This window comes from Leopardus geoffroyi, chromosome C3 (assembly GCF_018350155.1).
Source record: "Leopardus geoffroyi isolate Oge1 chromosome C3, O.geoffroyi_Oge1_pat1.0, whole genome shotgun sequence".
NCBI lineage: Eukaryota > Metazoa > Chordata > Mammalia > Carnivora > Felidae > Leopardus > Leopardus geoffroyi.
This window is the reverse complement of record NC_059338.1, coordinates 24981245-24996790: the sequence shown is the minus strand read 5'-3', so window position 1 is coordinate 24996790 and position 15546 is coordinate 24981245. Positions and strand designations below refer to the sequence as shown.

At 47.3% G+C, this 15546-nt stretch overlaps 1 protein-coding gene across 10 annotated transcripts in view; it reads left to right on the top strand.

The window, feature by feature from the left end:
* SRGAP2 (SLIT-ROBO Rho GTPase activating protein 2) overlaps positions 1–15546 on the top strand; it is a 232933-nt gene that overhangs the window by 186381 nt on the left and 31006 nt on the right. For all 10 annotated transcript variants that reach the window (XM_045456177.1, XM_045456175.1, XM_045456176.1 and 7 more), the window contains exons 12-14: positions 2643–2670; positions 4341–4365; positions 10403–10463. In XM_045456177.1, coding sequence (XP_045312133.1) covers positions 2643–2670; positions 4341–4365; positions 10403–10463 — 114 coding nt within the window. The remainder of the gene's footprint in view (positions 1–2642; positions 2671–4340; positions 4366–10402; positions 10464–15546) is intronic.

Here is a 15546-nt window from a genome sequence, read left to right as displayed (position 1 = left end):
GTGGGCCTGATCTTGTTATACGAATGCATTTCTTTTCCTAGCTTGTGTGATGTGAAGCACACAGCCCCAGTGACTGCTTGAGTAATGGGAGAAGGCCAGTGCTTAATGAAGCACTAATGTGCATCATCTATTTGTTTAAATGGAGCGTGCCTGCTCTCCACCCTGTCCGCCTTCTCTGCCACGGCTGGGGGAAAGGGCTGATGGGTTACTTGCTCTCCAGACGCTTTGTTAAAACTCTCAGCTCCTCTGTAGCAGGACTGAGGCTGCGGCAGGAAGGCAGGGACAGTGGGATGAGAACGCATCTGCTCCGAGAAGAGGAGAGGCTGCTCAAAGGCAGGAGGGACCCACAGTCTGCCGCTTTCTGTAGCGTCCGGTTAGGATATCGGTTTCCTTCTGCTTTGGAGGGTCCTGGTGCGAAGGGGCAGCCCTCTCTGCCTCAGCCACGCAGAGGCCATGGTACTGAATGGCCTGTCCCGTCCACGAATCAAGGATGATTTTAACCAGACCCTGGAAAGTAGCAAAGCAGAGAACTGGACTGGCACTCTGGACTTTCTCTCCTCAGCTGTCAAACAGAAGGCGAAGGTTGAAAGAGAAGCTTCCCTGGGGTTTTGGGCACCCTGCCCGGGTCCTGCCTAGCTCTCAGCATCCTGTGATTCATGGGATTCCCAGGTTGGGGATGCCTCTGAATACCCGGCCCCTCCTCCCCACCCTGCACATCTCGTCACTTAAAATGGGACCAGGAAGCTACAGGCAGTATGTGGTAACACCAGCGAAAGGCGAAATTGCACAAGGGTCTAACATTTTAAAACAAATTCTTGAGCGCTCTTCAGACAAATTGCAGAGTGTAGAAAAGCATATGGCGCTCATTGGCTCATCAGTCTCAGGAATCAGAGCTACACTTTTCATACCAGAGCCTCCCACCCATCATTCTGGCCTTGTCCTCCTCCTGCACTGGACAGTTTCCCCCAGGTGATGAATTCTTTTTATCTCTGATATCTTTGATCTTGTGATTGTAAAGGCATTTTCTTTTATGTAAAGAATGCCTGTTAGGTAACTTCTGTTCTCTTTCCTCCCCGCCACCCAAGGGACTCAGGCTAAAACAGGTTTGGGCACTGAGATCTCGGCTTCACTTATAGAAAATCATTACTTTGGGGTTATCAGATTGCTTCATAGAGAATCAGAGGAAAGAAAGCCCAGAACTATTTGAAGCGAATTAGAACCACGATTTCTTTTTTGCTAAAATAATCCAAGCTAGCCCATAAATGAGATAGGGAGCAGGACCTTGGGAATGTGTGTGTGTGAGAAAGAGAGAGTGTGTGTGAATGGGTTTGCACACACACACACACACACACACGCCAGATTTGCTACTGTGGAGGGGCAGAGGTTGGTGACCATTCGTTAGCACTGCAAATTGCCTCCATCTAAAGATGACAAGTTCTAGCAATAAGGAAACAATAGCTGCAGACCTTCCTGTGTGCAAGTCTTCATGTCCCTGCCTTCTGAATGTATTTGTCACCATAATGCAAGAGCTCCTTGTTCTTGCCACAGAGGGATAATTGATGTGTATGAATATTCCAGAATGGAAATGGGACAGATGTTGAAAATAATGGCCCAGAATAATATTTTTGCAGATGAAAGCTGAGCCTTTAGTAATGAGAGGCTGTTGGGGGTGGGGGAGGATGTTGCTCAGGATGAGCGAAGTGTAATCAACAATTAGCAACCTTTAAAGGCAAGAGAAAGCCCTGCCCTCCCCCAGTCCTTGGAGCTGTTTTTCCAGGAGCATGGATGATGATCTCCCCCAGCTCAGCACCTGCTTGGGGCGTCCCTGGTTTAGCGAGCGTACGTCTAATACAGACCATGCTTGGTTCACTGTGGGTCCAAAGGCGGCAAATAGATTACATCATGGCCCATGTGCCTAGGCACATGTGTTTTTTTAAAAATGGAAGAATTCTTCTCATGAACTTTAAGATATTCATTTTTTAAAGCTGGCTGTGACCCATTACACTTGAAATTAGGGCCTGCTGTTGGATTGAGAACCACAGTTTGACAGCAATTAAATCTCATTTCCCCTTGCCACCCCAGCCCAACCTAAGAGAATTTCATACGAATCTAAAACTAGAACGTCTTTATCTTCTCCCTCCTCCCCCCAAACAATTCTTCCTTCCTTCTTCCCTTGCCGCCCTCACCGTGTGTGCGTGTGTGTGCGCGCATGCGCGTGCTCCTTACTCAGGAGCAAGCAAGCCCCTCCCTTCCTCCTCCCACACACACCCACACACTCAGAAGAGAAACTGGATTTCACCTCTGGGAAGGCTTCTAGTAATCTGTTCTCTAAAACATGATCCATCTTGCTATTGTTCCCCTACAGCCACCCCTGTTTTCCCTTTGGGAAGCAGGGTTGGCACCCTAGGCTTTAGGGACATACCAGCAGCCCCGGGAACAAGCATTAGAAACAGCACTTGCCCAGGAAGAGGCTCTGGGCATTTCTCTTCTTTTTTTGCCCAGAAGGCCAGTCACGATGCTCAGTGATGCTGGCAGCTCTCAGGGAAGACGGGCAGAGCATTTCAGGTGACTGCTGGCAGCAGGTCTTCCACTCTGGCCCCCTCTGCTTCAACATGAGCTTTTTGCTTTTGTCTTTCCAACAGGTCAGCGGACAGACTGCAGTCTGGCCAGGTAGGTGTGGCCCGGGGCAACCCTGGGAAAGGATAAAGAGAGGCCCGTGGGGTAGAGCCATCCCCGCCCAGCCCGGGAAAGAGGGGAAAGAGCCGGGAGTTCAAGTGCGAAGGCTTCGGATGACTCTGCAAAGGAGGGGACTAGGGCGGGGATTGCTTCCTTCCCTTTGCCTTGCTGACCCCATCTGGCCTCAAGTGGAAATGGGGTCTGTGGTGAGTCGGGGAGAGAGCTGAGAGGAACGGAATAAAGGAGTTCTCATTCGCTGAAGTACTTCCCGAGACTCCCCAAAGCCACTGCTTTTGCGAGGAAAAGAAGTGTTCGACTCTGGAGGGTCCTAGTAACCTAACCTTAGCTGCTAGACTTCAGCATGTGGTTTGGGGGAAGTCTCTGACCCAGAGAAGGAAGATCAGAAGATAGCATTTGATCTGAGATCGTATGCATGGAAAAGATGACAGCCCCTAATTAGTGACTGTTGCTGGATAATGAAATACTACGTCGCACTGGCTTGCCAAGCAGCATTGGTAGAAATCCTTGCCTGTTGTACAAGTATGCAACCCTCCCAATCTGTCCCCACCTTCCCCTCCCTCCCCGACCCCAGCCAAATATTTTCCCTTCCAGTCATGTAGCTGCTATGAGAAAACTCGTGAGCTGGCGGAGAGCAAGGCGTTCAGCCAGCCAGCTGTTCTCAGATGCCTAAAAATGTGCTGATTTAACCAGGGAAAGAGCTTTAATGGGCTGGACTCCTTAGAGACCCTGGGTTAGCCCATTATATCAACCACTTGTATCTGCCAACACACACACAATAATCATGAGGCCATTTACAATTACAGGCTCATTATTTAGAAATAGCTTCATTTGGCTTTCATCGTTTTGTCATTGTGGATTACAGTAAAGATCTCATTAGTACACCAGTCTTGTTGACTGGAGGGAACCAGGATCATGGAATTTCATAGGATGTATCTTCTTGGTGATAGAGTCTTCATGTAAGTTCACCTGAAGTCCCGTATCCGTGGAAAACTGTATGGGAGTGAAAAAAAAAAAAAAAAGCTGAGTTGAATTCCCTTAGGCTGTGTGACCTTGGGCTGCTCTCTTCTCCCCTTCGAAGTCCAGTTCCCTCATCTATAAGACAAGAAAGAATGTTCCACTAAACCCAAGGAGCTCTATGATTCCAAAGAGGTTCCTCTAGAGCGGCCTGGTGGAAGGGGGAGAGGGAGCCCAGCAGCCAGGCTCTGGGCCTTACTTACCTTCACTAAAGGCAGGGCAGCACTGTTCTCCGTGCTTGGGGGATTGTGTCTGAGTCCGATTCCCTGGGATAAGAGTTTGAAAGGCATTCACCTGAAGGATCGCCAAGGTTCCTTCCAGTCTGGCTGCTCTGTCCTTCAAACTCCAAAATCGCTCCTTAAGGATTTCCAAAAGAACAAAAACTGACTTCCTTTGGTGTTTACTAGTGTCTCCTTGCAGACAAAGAGATAATCTTATTGTCTAACCCAAGTGTATTTTATTCCCTCCTGTTCTAGTTTTGAATGGTGGAAGATAGTAAGTGCAGAGATCTCCAGGGTTCCGGGACTGCGACCGAGCTGAACAATGTGACTTGCTTCACTAATCCCATTTTCCTTTTTTTCTCCCCGTTGCTCGTTCGGTCCTGTCTGATTTGGCGGGGTCAACCACAGGCGTAGCTCAACCGTGAGGAAGCAGGTAAGGGCCCAGCAAGAGCCAGGCTGGTCGGGTGAGAAGATGGTTATGTTCCATAGACATTTATGGAAGCCTACTGTGGGCAGGGCAGACACTTTCCTGACTTCCTGCCTGCGTTTGGAATGTACCATTCAGTCACAGTATGTTTACCATTATGGCAAACTTCATTGACTTTGCTTGTTTAACTGCAGCGGCCATGGCCTTTCTGACTTGTTCCTCCCCTCTCTAGTCATGCACCCTCCTCCTTGCTAGAGATGTGGTTGGACTGTGGCAGATCGTGCCAGAACTGTCCGCGGTGTCACTGCTCTAGGAAACCGCGGAAGAGGCCTCGCGCCTTGTACATAAGTTCCACATGGGAGCAGCTCGCGGCAGCTAATCACCTCGAGTGGACACTCTGGCTTTAAGTGTGCGGATTTTTGTTTGTTTTTTTCTGGTGGTGTGGTCATCCTAGATGTATTTCTTAGACATGCTAAAAATGCAAAGATGAGTCTGATCTGAAGACGATCGGGAAATTGATGTTCAACCCCATGCTGGTTTGCATGATTTTCAGTGTTGTATTCAAATCTGACGCTGGGCAGACAGCTCTCATTACCCATATCAGGGAGGCTCTTTGGAAGGCAGGGACTGGGTAATGCACATCAGTGGATAATCTAAACAGCACTGTGTTTGTGTGTGTAAAAAAAAAAAAAAAAAAAAATTAATTGAAGTAGTTTTTGCAGTAGCAAATTTGGCTTCCTAATTATATTTTATGGCGAGTTGCTAAAATGATTTTGTGTCCCCTAAGCTCATACCAGCTATGTGGCAGGCAGTTAACAGGGAGGAGGTGGAGAGAGCTCCGAATGTCTTTTTGTCTACTCAGGGGAAAACTGATCCAGGCTTTAAAAAATCATTTTGGGTAATTCGCAGCGGCTGTAGCCACAGGGAGATAATCGAATGTAGAGGGCACATGCCTTCTGTTGCAGCAGCGGCCCCGACACGGTCTTCAGCCCGTCCGGCTGCTTCAGCTAACCGGGCAGTCCAGGGACACTCGGCTGACATGGCTCTCGCTTGTCTTAGCTTTGCCGTCACTATTTCTTTTTCCCCTTCTCTGCTTTGGATCTCATTATAATGAGACCACCATCACATGTAATTATACATGTTTTAATTTATAAAAATTTCATCGCATCTGTCCTTCCTCTGGCTCCTCTATTTCCTTCTTCTGCCCTTTCTCCCATAATTTCATTTAAACCCAGAGAAGCATGGAGTGCCTCCCAGGGATGATCTATTGCATGTAAAAATTAATAGGTGGGTATCTTAAGAGGGAGCCAGCTTTTTTTCCCTTCAACACTAAGAACAGGGTTGAACTGAACATTTGTTCCTTTCAGTTCCTGGGCTGAAACCGGGCCTCCTGCATCTAGATGGAGCATAGGTGCAAGAGCCTCCCAGGCTCCACTCTGGCCACCAGAGTGCCAGAGACCGCAGTTTGGCAGGCAGTAGGCGGCCCTGGTTGAGCTCACCGTCAGAGGGGAGCAGCGCCCATCTGGTTTGCATCCTGCTGCGTCTAAGCAGTTGCAGGCAAAGCGCGTTGCCTGCTCCCAGATTTGCGTAAGAGCCCGGGATGCACCCAAAAACCCCAATCAAATAAAGACCTTGTTTTCCTTCTGCTGCCCCAGTTTCTCTCCAGCAGCTCAGATCTAATGGTGGATCAGTGAAGAGTTTTTCCTACGATGGGCAGGCAAGGAAATAGTAATTGGGAAGATGAGTAGCCTTGTGTAAGGAAATAAATAATTGGTTGTTTATGGCAAGTCAGCCAAACAAGAGGAAGAATCTGGTAGCTTTTGTTTTTGAGGATCCCTAATGGGTTCCAGTCATTTTTGACCCTAGCAAAGCCTAGGTTCAAACCATCCCAGCCTTTTCTGCCTCAACCGCCACTTCTAAGCTTTGTCTGCTACCCTCAAGCCCAGCATTTCTCTTTCCCATCGATTCTGACTCTTCTTTGCTTGTCCATCTTTCTCCTTGCCTCTAAATGTAGGCATGATCCCAAGGGTTGGTCCTGTTTTGACTTCTTTTTGTATTCTTTCCCTTGTTGGCTTTGTTCCCTTGGACGAACCTTTCTCTCCTTCCCCGAGTGTCCATTGTTCTGAGTCTTTGAATATAATCTCGAACTGATTGGCTGGGTATCCACTTGAGAGTTGAGATGGCGCCTCCTCCCTACCATGGTCTAACTTCTAGCACATTCCCCAACTTGTCTACTTCCGTGATGGGGGGCCTCCATTCTTCACAGTCCTGAAACCCCAAATATTATCTTTGATGCCTCTTTCTTTCCCATCACCCACATCTACTCAGTTGTGTCGACTTGTATTTTCTCCCTTGGTAAGAACAGAAATCTAACAATGTAACAGATCAGTACTCAGCAAAACTCCGAACTCTCTCGCTCATGAGAAATTATGCTAGACAATGACATGTTTAGGCGCTCTCTGGCCACCTTCCTGATGGTTTTCTCCTGCTGATCCTGGAATCCCTGCTTAACCATCTTTTCCAAATTGTGCCTGTTACCTTTCTCCTTCCACCTTTGGTTTAAAGATCCCTAATCTGATTGAATGGAGATTTGGCCCAATTGTCTTTAAAGGCCCCTTCCCACCCTAGGATTATGCCACCAAAAATATTGTGAACTAAAGAATTAAATGGACATCAATTCTAACATTGCAGGAGGGAAGGAGAGAGGAAGAAAGGGAGAGATGGACACAGAATAAGGACACATGTGGACACTGCATGGTCAGCTGTTTGCAAAATCAATGGTGAAGTGAGGGTCTTTGGGGCCCCATAGGAGCACACAGGCACATCCTGGGGGAATGAATTCACTCAGAGCTCAGAAACATTACAAGGAGAGTGGAGGGTAGTAGGAGCGTCGGAGGCCTTCATGACATTGTCCAGTTTTTGCTCCCACTAGACTGTCTTAGGCTTCCCCGGAGCAGTGGGGACAGGTAATCTCTGGCCCACTCTTGTCCACCACAGAGAGTTCCCCTGGGCTCCTTCCGATGTACCCCCAGTAACCATGGACATGCAGGTTTGATGTCTTACTTTCTGCACCCCTGCATGCTTCCCTTTAACTACCATTGATATTCCATTTTCTGCAAGTCTAGGCAGAACTTGGCATCCACATAACTTGTTGAAGCCAGTCAATCTGTGAATTTCCCGACCTACTTCTCTTTGGGTCTTTAAATTTAAATCTAGGGCCAGAAAAACTTTTCAAACCCTCATATCGCTAACTTCATTATCACTGCTACCACTCTTTGTAACTACCAAAAATTGGAGGTTTTGTTTTTTTACAGTTTTCTTCAGTAGAGTATAGAAGTATAGACCAAGAGTCTTCCTCTAAGAGCGCCCCAGGCTGACTGGCAACGAGAGGGCAGACACTGGCTACTATAGCTGGAAAGCTGGAGGAAGCAGAGGGCTTCAGGGGTTATGAAGATGAGCATTTGGGTCCCCGAGCCCTCCCTGACTCCAGGGCTCCCTTGGCACACTCACGACTTCCTTCGGCCGCATCCTGCCTTCCCAGTAAGCTTGGGAGCTACAGGCCGTGCCAGCTCTTCTCGCAGCCTGACTTCTTTATGAGATCTGGCCGCTTCCCTAATGGTGGCCAAACCGCAGGGCCCCAGCTGAAAATTCAGGAATGTAGGCAAACCTGTGAAAGGAGCAGAAGCCACAGGACCCATCCCATTGAGATGCAATCTCTGTCCTAAACTACTTTTATTTTATTTTATTTTATTTTATTTTATTTTATTTCATTTCATTTCATTTCATTTCATTTCATTTTTAAGATTTTTGTGGGGGAGGCACGTGGGGAGTTCAGTCAGTTAAGCATCTGACTTCGGCTCAGGCCATAATCTCGCGGTTCCTGAGTTCAAGCCCCGAGTCGGGCTCTGTGCTGACAGCTCAGAGCCTGGAGCCTGCTTCAGATTCTGTGTCTTCCTCTCTCTCTCTCTGCCTGTCTCTCTCTCAAAAATAACAAACATTTAAAAAAATTTTTTTTAAGATTTTTTTTTTTATGTAATCTCTACACCCAACATGGGTCTCAAACCCACAACCCTGAGATCCAGAGTCACACACTCCCCCCGACTGAGCCAGCCAGGCGCTCCTGTCCTGAAGTTCTATAGGTTTAGGGCCCTTTGCCTGATCTTTCTTCCCCATAGCTGAATGATTGTGTGTTTAGCTGCGTTATAAAACCCTGTTGGTTTTCAGTAATGCTTGGCACGCATATTTGGTAACGTTTGCCGAGCTCCTGGGATGCAGATTGGGTGGCGGTGAGATGTTCGTTCAGTCTCAGAAGGAAACTGCCTGGGTTTGGACCCCTGCCCTGCCACTTACTGCCTGTGGCAGTCACTGTAAGCAGCTATTTCACCTTGCCTGGCCTTCAGCTCCTCACTTGTCAAACAAGGATGTGATAAGGATACACACCCCATAGGGTCGTTATCAGGACCAGTCCTGCTAAAGCACCTAGGACCTGACCCACCACCTGTATAAATTCTCTGTAAATGATAAGCTCTAATGTTCATGTGCCAACAGGAAATGTTACTCTTCTCACCACCTATTCCCTCCCCAGTTTGTAGGCATCAAATTGAGGCCCACAGAAGTTAAATATAATGGCAGGGATGTATAGCAAAATGGCAGAGCAAAGATTGATATCTGGGACGTCTGCTTCTTAGTTTAGTACCAATTAGTTTCCACTATTTCTAAGAGTTGGGTTTTTTCTTTCCTACCTTTTATGCCAAGTAAACCCCCTTTCTGTTGCTCCCATTGGTTCATCAGTTGATACCCTCAACTGATATTAATTGAGCACCTACTATGTGAGAACATCATGGCCAGCCCTGGAGATCCACGAATTGACTGGATCTGCCCTGTGGAGCATGAGCTATGGTGGTGACAAATGCAAATGAGATCTTCATACCCACACAGTTAAGTCACAACTGTTAAGTTGTCTAACACAACTGTTAACTGTGTGAGTTAAGTTGTAAGAGCTGAGTGCAAGGTGCTGAGACCCTGTGGACAGGGGCCCTGATCTCATCGGGGGAGTCTGGAAAAGCATTCCTAAGAAGGTGCTACTTGCACTGAGACCCTAAGGGGTGGGATCCCAGGGTGAGGAGAACATTCCAGAAGCAGGAGCAGTTCGCGCAAAGCCATGGACAGAGAACTTCTCTAAAGAATGGAAAGTTAGGCTGGTGCGGCTGACAGAGACTGGAGGGAGAGCAGAAGGAGATGAAGTTGGAGGCAAAGGCCGGACCCTGGACACGCAGGGCTGTGTAAAGAAACTAACAAGGAGTCTTTGAAAGAGGTTAGCCTTGGGGCACCTGCGTGGCTCAGTGGGTTAAGTGTCCGACTCCAGCTTAGGTCATGATCTCACGATCCGTGAGTTCAAGCCCAGCATGGGGCTCTGTGCTGACAGCTCAGAGCCTGGAGCCTTCTTCGGATTCTTTGCCTCCCTCTCTCTCTCTCTCTCTCTCTCTGCCCCTCCCCAACTCCTTCTCTGTCTCTCTCTCTCTCTCTCTCTCAAAATTAAATAAAAACATTTAAAAAAAAATTTGAAAGAGGTTAGCCTAGGAAGTGAAGGATGGGGTGTGCACTTTCAGAGATCACCCAGCCACTATTTTAAGGAAGGATGACATGGTCTGGAGGACAGCAAGGGTGGGAACTGAGATACTGACGTCAGGACTGAGCTGATGGCAGTAGAGATGGAGAGAAGTGAATGGACTTGAGAGATACTTAGGAGGCCGACTTGACAAAGCGTATTGACCGATTGATTGGATGGCTGAGGGTAGGAAGCTGGTTTGGGAGGGAAGACGATCAGTTGCATTTAGGACGTGCTGAGTTTAAGGCATCCGTGTGGCATTCCAAGTAGGCGGTTGTGTATGCTCTCTGGAGCTAGGAGGAGGCCAGATGCTTCTTTGAGGACCGGCCACTGAGCCAGCTGAGACGAGTTCTGCACAGTCTGGCCCATTTTTCTCTGACTCTGGGCTATGCCTGTTTAAAGATTCTAATGCTGTGTTTCTCTTCGGCTTTTCAGGATTCCAGCCAGGCAATTCCTCTGGTGGTAGAGAGCTGTATCCGGTTTATCAGCAGACACGGTAAGCAGGATTAAAGCCTTGCCCATATTTGTGCAAAGCTGGGAAGAGCTTCCAGGAATTCTTTGTGGAGTAAGAACAGAGACCGACTTTTCCTCCTGACCTTCTCAGAAACGGAATAAAATCTTAACTTGTTCGCATAATGTTTGCTACCTTTGAATGGCCCCACCTAGACATTGAGAGAAAGACATCATATGCTTTGACCCAAAACGCCTCAGCCATTTGCCACACTCCCTCTTCTAGCTTGAGAGCGGGTTTTAAATTACAGCTGTGACAGGAGTGAGTACAGCTGGGGTGGTGTGGTGACAGTCTCGCCATTACTCACCGTCTTTGCACGTGTCGGTATCTCCTGACACGCTGACCTTCTGCATCAGACTCCTTTGCAAACAACTCCTTTTGTGATGTTGCCCTGATTCCTGATAATACTCAGGTTCTGGTTCTGCTGTGGTCTCCCTGGATACGACATCACCTGGAGCTCAGTTAGTCGCCAGTCTAAAGTTGTAGCCCACCTTTGAGAGCCTTCAGGGGCTGACTCCTTCTCGGCCTAAGTCAGATCACTCTATCTGCTGCTTGGATGGAGCTGGGTCTCATAAACTCCACCCCTCACTAGCTCCCAGGCTGGTTGCACAGAATCTAGGGGTGGAGATGAATTGCCAGAGAACCAAGCTTGTAAGTGTAAGAGTGTTTAGAAAGCACAGATACCTGAGCTACTGCCATAGAGATTTCTAGGAACTGGACATCAGACATTGTTTTTAGAAGCTGTCTTATCTAGTTAGAGGAAAAGGGACAGAATGACCTTCTTGCAGCTAAGGAGGTATGTGGGTGATTGCTGGTCTGGGTGCAGAGGTAGCCAATTTCTCTCTGTTCCTCTCTCCCAGTACGCTGGGACCTTGCTTGCCTTTGTTTCTGGAATAGTAATTATTTTAGCCTGCTTACAACTTAGCCCGTTCTAATCAGCTACAGTTTTTTCATCTTGTCTCTATTTACTTGAAGTAACAGCATTGTATATCAACAGTGAACAAATATGTATCAAGCACCTGATCAGTGCTGGGCACCATGCATTGTGAAATAGGAAAACAAAAACAGGGATAATGCACTTCTCTTGTCTTGGTTTTATGATGCGGTTGGGAGAAAATAAATAAGCAATTGAAAAGCTAAATCAAAGGAGATAAGCTATAGCAATTCAGAGGAGCAGTAGAAGAAATTCCACAAGATAGTAATGATTAATGATCAAATAATTGGCAAAGATAAGTCCAAACTGAGTTCAGGGGAGGAAAAATTATTTGTGTCTAAAGGACAATAAGAGGATGAGAGTCTGCACTCTTACTGCTTTGTCCATGCATCCCATTCGGTCATCCAACAAATAGAGAAGAGAGAGAGAGATTGCTCATTGTGTGCCAAGGAAAAGTTCCTGCCTTCATGAGCTGTATGTCCTGCTAAAGGACAGATAAATAGATGCTTGGCTGATCAGTTAATAAATAAACATGGTAACATACAGGGTGTCTGCTGATGGTGAGTGTCATGAAGAAAAGCAAGGTGAAGAGGTGGAGAATGGAGAGGGGACACTGTTCTGGGTGGGTTGTTCAGAGAAAGGCCTTCAGCTCCCCTAAGAGGGTGACATTTGGACGGAGTCCTGAAAGGAAGTGAGGAAGTGAGCCACGTGGCATCTGGGAAGAGTGTGTCAGAGACAGGGCACATCAAATGCAGAGGTCCTTGGCAGCAGGGGCCAGCATGCAGGAGGCCAGTGTGGCTGGAGCGGAGAGAGGGAAGAGGAGGGGGGCAGGAGATGAAGCCAGAGGCCAGACGCTTAGTACTTCATTGCCTAAGGGAGGTGTTTGGGTTATAATCCGAGTGAGGTGGGAAGCTACTGGAGAAGTTTGAACAGAGAGAGCTCTTTTTTTTTTTTTTTAAAGACGTATTTGCTTTTGAGAGAGAAAGCACAAGCAGGGAAGGGGTGGGGGGTGGGGACGGAGGGGGGACAGAAGATCCGAAGCGGGCTCTGCACGGACAGCAGCGAGCTTGATGCGAGGCTCAAACTCACGAGCCGTGAGATCATGACCTGAGCCAAAATCGGATGCTCAGCCGACTGAGCCACCCAGGCGCCCCAAACAGAGAGCTTTAAAAAGCCGCTATGTAGAGACAAGATCATAGGAAGAAGGAGGCTGTGGCAGCCGCCCAGGGAAGACACGACAGTGGCCAGGCCCAGAGTGTGAGCTGTGGAGGAGCTGAGGGGGAGATGGTTCCATATATTGGGCCTCAGATGTACCTATCCCTGCCCCTGTACATGCACAGCGCACACGGGGACATTTCTGTGCTGCGGCTCTGGGGAAACAGGTGTGCTCGCATGTTGCTGGTTGTATTGCAAACTGGTACAACCCTTTTGGAAGGGAATTTGTCAGTGTCCAACAGGACTGCGTATGCGTTTGTCTTCTGGTCCGGCAACCCTTGTAGGAATTTACCTTGAAACGTACACCTCCAACAATGAAAATACATACACCCGAGGTTACTGGTTGCAGCCTCGTTTGTAAAAATATTAGAAACAACCTAAATACCCTCACACAGAAGAGCGGTTGAATCAACTACGTTGTATCTGAATACTAGGCAGTAATGAGCACGGTCTCCATGAAATGACCTGGAAAGATTTCCAGAATATGTTGTCAAGCGAAAAAAGCGAAGTACAAAAGAGTGTCGATAGCACGCTGCCTTTTTGGTACAAAGAAGACAATATGAGAATGTACATGTGTATTCTCACTTCGGCAAGAAGAAATACAGGAAGGATGAATCCAGAAACGAATATTTGATTGTTTATCTACAGGATACGGGTGAAAAAGGGGTAAAAAGAATGGGGGGTGGGAAATGGGAGGGAAGTGACATTTTCTCTGAATATTGCTTTTGTATAATTGTGGCTTTCAGAACTACATTAGTGTTTCCCATATTCAAAAGATAAATAAACAGATAAATAAAACAAGGATGTGGGTAAAACCCCAAGTGGAATACAAACAGTAGTGAGTAAACCTAAGTGTGTAACAAATGAATGAGGGAGAAAATAATCCAAGTAACTTTAGAAAACAGTATTTTTTAAAAAATGTTTTTAACATTTATTCATTTTTGAGAGAGAGGGAGACAGAGGGTGAGCGGGGTAGGGGCAGAAAGAGAGGGAGACACAGAATCCGAAGCAGGCTCCAGGCTCCGAGCTGTCAGCACAGAGCCCGATGTGGGGCTCGAACCCACGAACTGTGAGATCATGACCTGAGTCGAAGTCGAACGCTCAACCGACTGAGCCCCCCAGGCACCCTTGACGACAGTATTTTGATACTATACTGTAAGTCTAAAGACAACAAGAGCTATAAACAAATACTATACAGTTGTTGGTAATTTTTTTTTTTTGAGAGAGGGCACAAGTGAGATGGGGGCAGAAAGAGAGAGAGAGAGAGAGAATCCCACGAGGGGCAGAGAAAGAGAGAGAAGAGGGGCTCGTGCTCACCCGGTGCAGGGCTCAAACTGACGAACCATGAGATCATGACCTGAACCGAAATCAGATATGGGCTATCAATTCTGAAGCCATTTTATGTGTATTCCAGGACTGACCAAATAGATAAACATATTGTTGCTTTAAAGGAAAGAAACAAAACACCATAGTACATAGTGGTTGTTCAAAAAACATTTGTTAGGCTAAACTGAACTTTTTCCCCCACATGGGGACTCAAGGTATTTCTGAACGCCCCATGAATCAGGGTTAAAATGTTTGTGCATGTGTACTTAGTAGAGATAGGATCTGTAACACTTGTCAGTCCCAAAAGGGTTTGTGACCCACCATCTGCTGGGATTTGTACATCCTTACTGGCTTTGTGTTCCCTAGGAGGTAGATATTATAGTTCCCATTGTATAGATGAGAAAGCTGAGGCTCATCTGTAAATAGTCGTCAGGGTAATCCAGGAAGACTTAAAGGAGAGGGATTTGGGGAACGACAGACTGAATCAGGGTAGGAAAACCCCACTTACGCACAAGGGAGCCAAGTAACGTGAGGCGGTACTGTAGCAACCATTTCAAGAATTCTCACGGAGAGTACCTCTTGGCAACAGCTGGATCCGGTGCAAAATGGAAGGTTGTGTGCTGCTTCCATGCAGTAACTTACCCTCCTCTGAGTGGTTTTATATCTGCATGCTGGCGTGCTCTAAGAACAAAAGAGAAAGATCGAAGATGGGTCAGGTTAGTCCTATGAGGCCTTACCTGCATTCTCATAAAAAGCCCACTGCTGGGGCGCCTGGGTGGCGCAGTCGGTTAAGCGTCCGACTTCAGCCAGGTCATGATCTCGCGGTCCGTGAGTTCGAGCCCCGCGTCGGGCTCTGGGCTCATGGCTCAGAGCCTGGAGCCTGTTTCCGATTCTGTGTCTCCCTCTCTCTCTGCCCCTCCCCCGTTCATGCTCTGTCTCTGTCTGTCCCCAAAAAAATAAATAAACGTTGAAAAAAAAAAAATAAAAAAAAAAAAAAAAGCCCACTGCTTTACCCCTTTACGGCTGGAAACCAACCACTTATCAGTGTTCCTACTTTCAGTGTCATGAGATTAGATGCTCTGAAGATTCTGTCTGCTGAGCAAAAACATATCGCTATCCTTCTAAAGCGGAGGTTCTCAAGGGGAAATGGGAACCAGACGGAAGGGGATCTCAATGTGTTTCAGGCCTGCTGCCTGACTTCCAGTAAGCTCTCCTCTGATTTCTTCATGTCCTGGGCCCATGGGCTAAAGTGGCTTTTCGTTGATGGTCCAATCTACTAAAAAGTCCCGAAGTGATCCTTTCTCAGCAAATTCTTGGCTTCACCTAGAACACTGAGTGGCCTGGGCCCTGAGATGACATTTCCTTATACTATACTGTGTTTTTGACAAGTCACAGGGTGTGTGTTTCTATCACAACACTTGCCGTTTACATTCTGTGTTTAAATGCCATTATTTGGCTGTTACATCCCATTGGTAACTAATATGGTACTATTACATTGATACTAATGGGGTTTTAACGTTGTCTGCCATTCTCTGAGGAATATTCTGGAGATTCCCTTAGAGGAGCAAACAACTTAAGTCCTATTACAAGCCA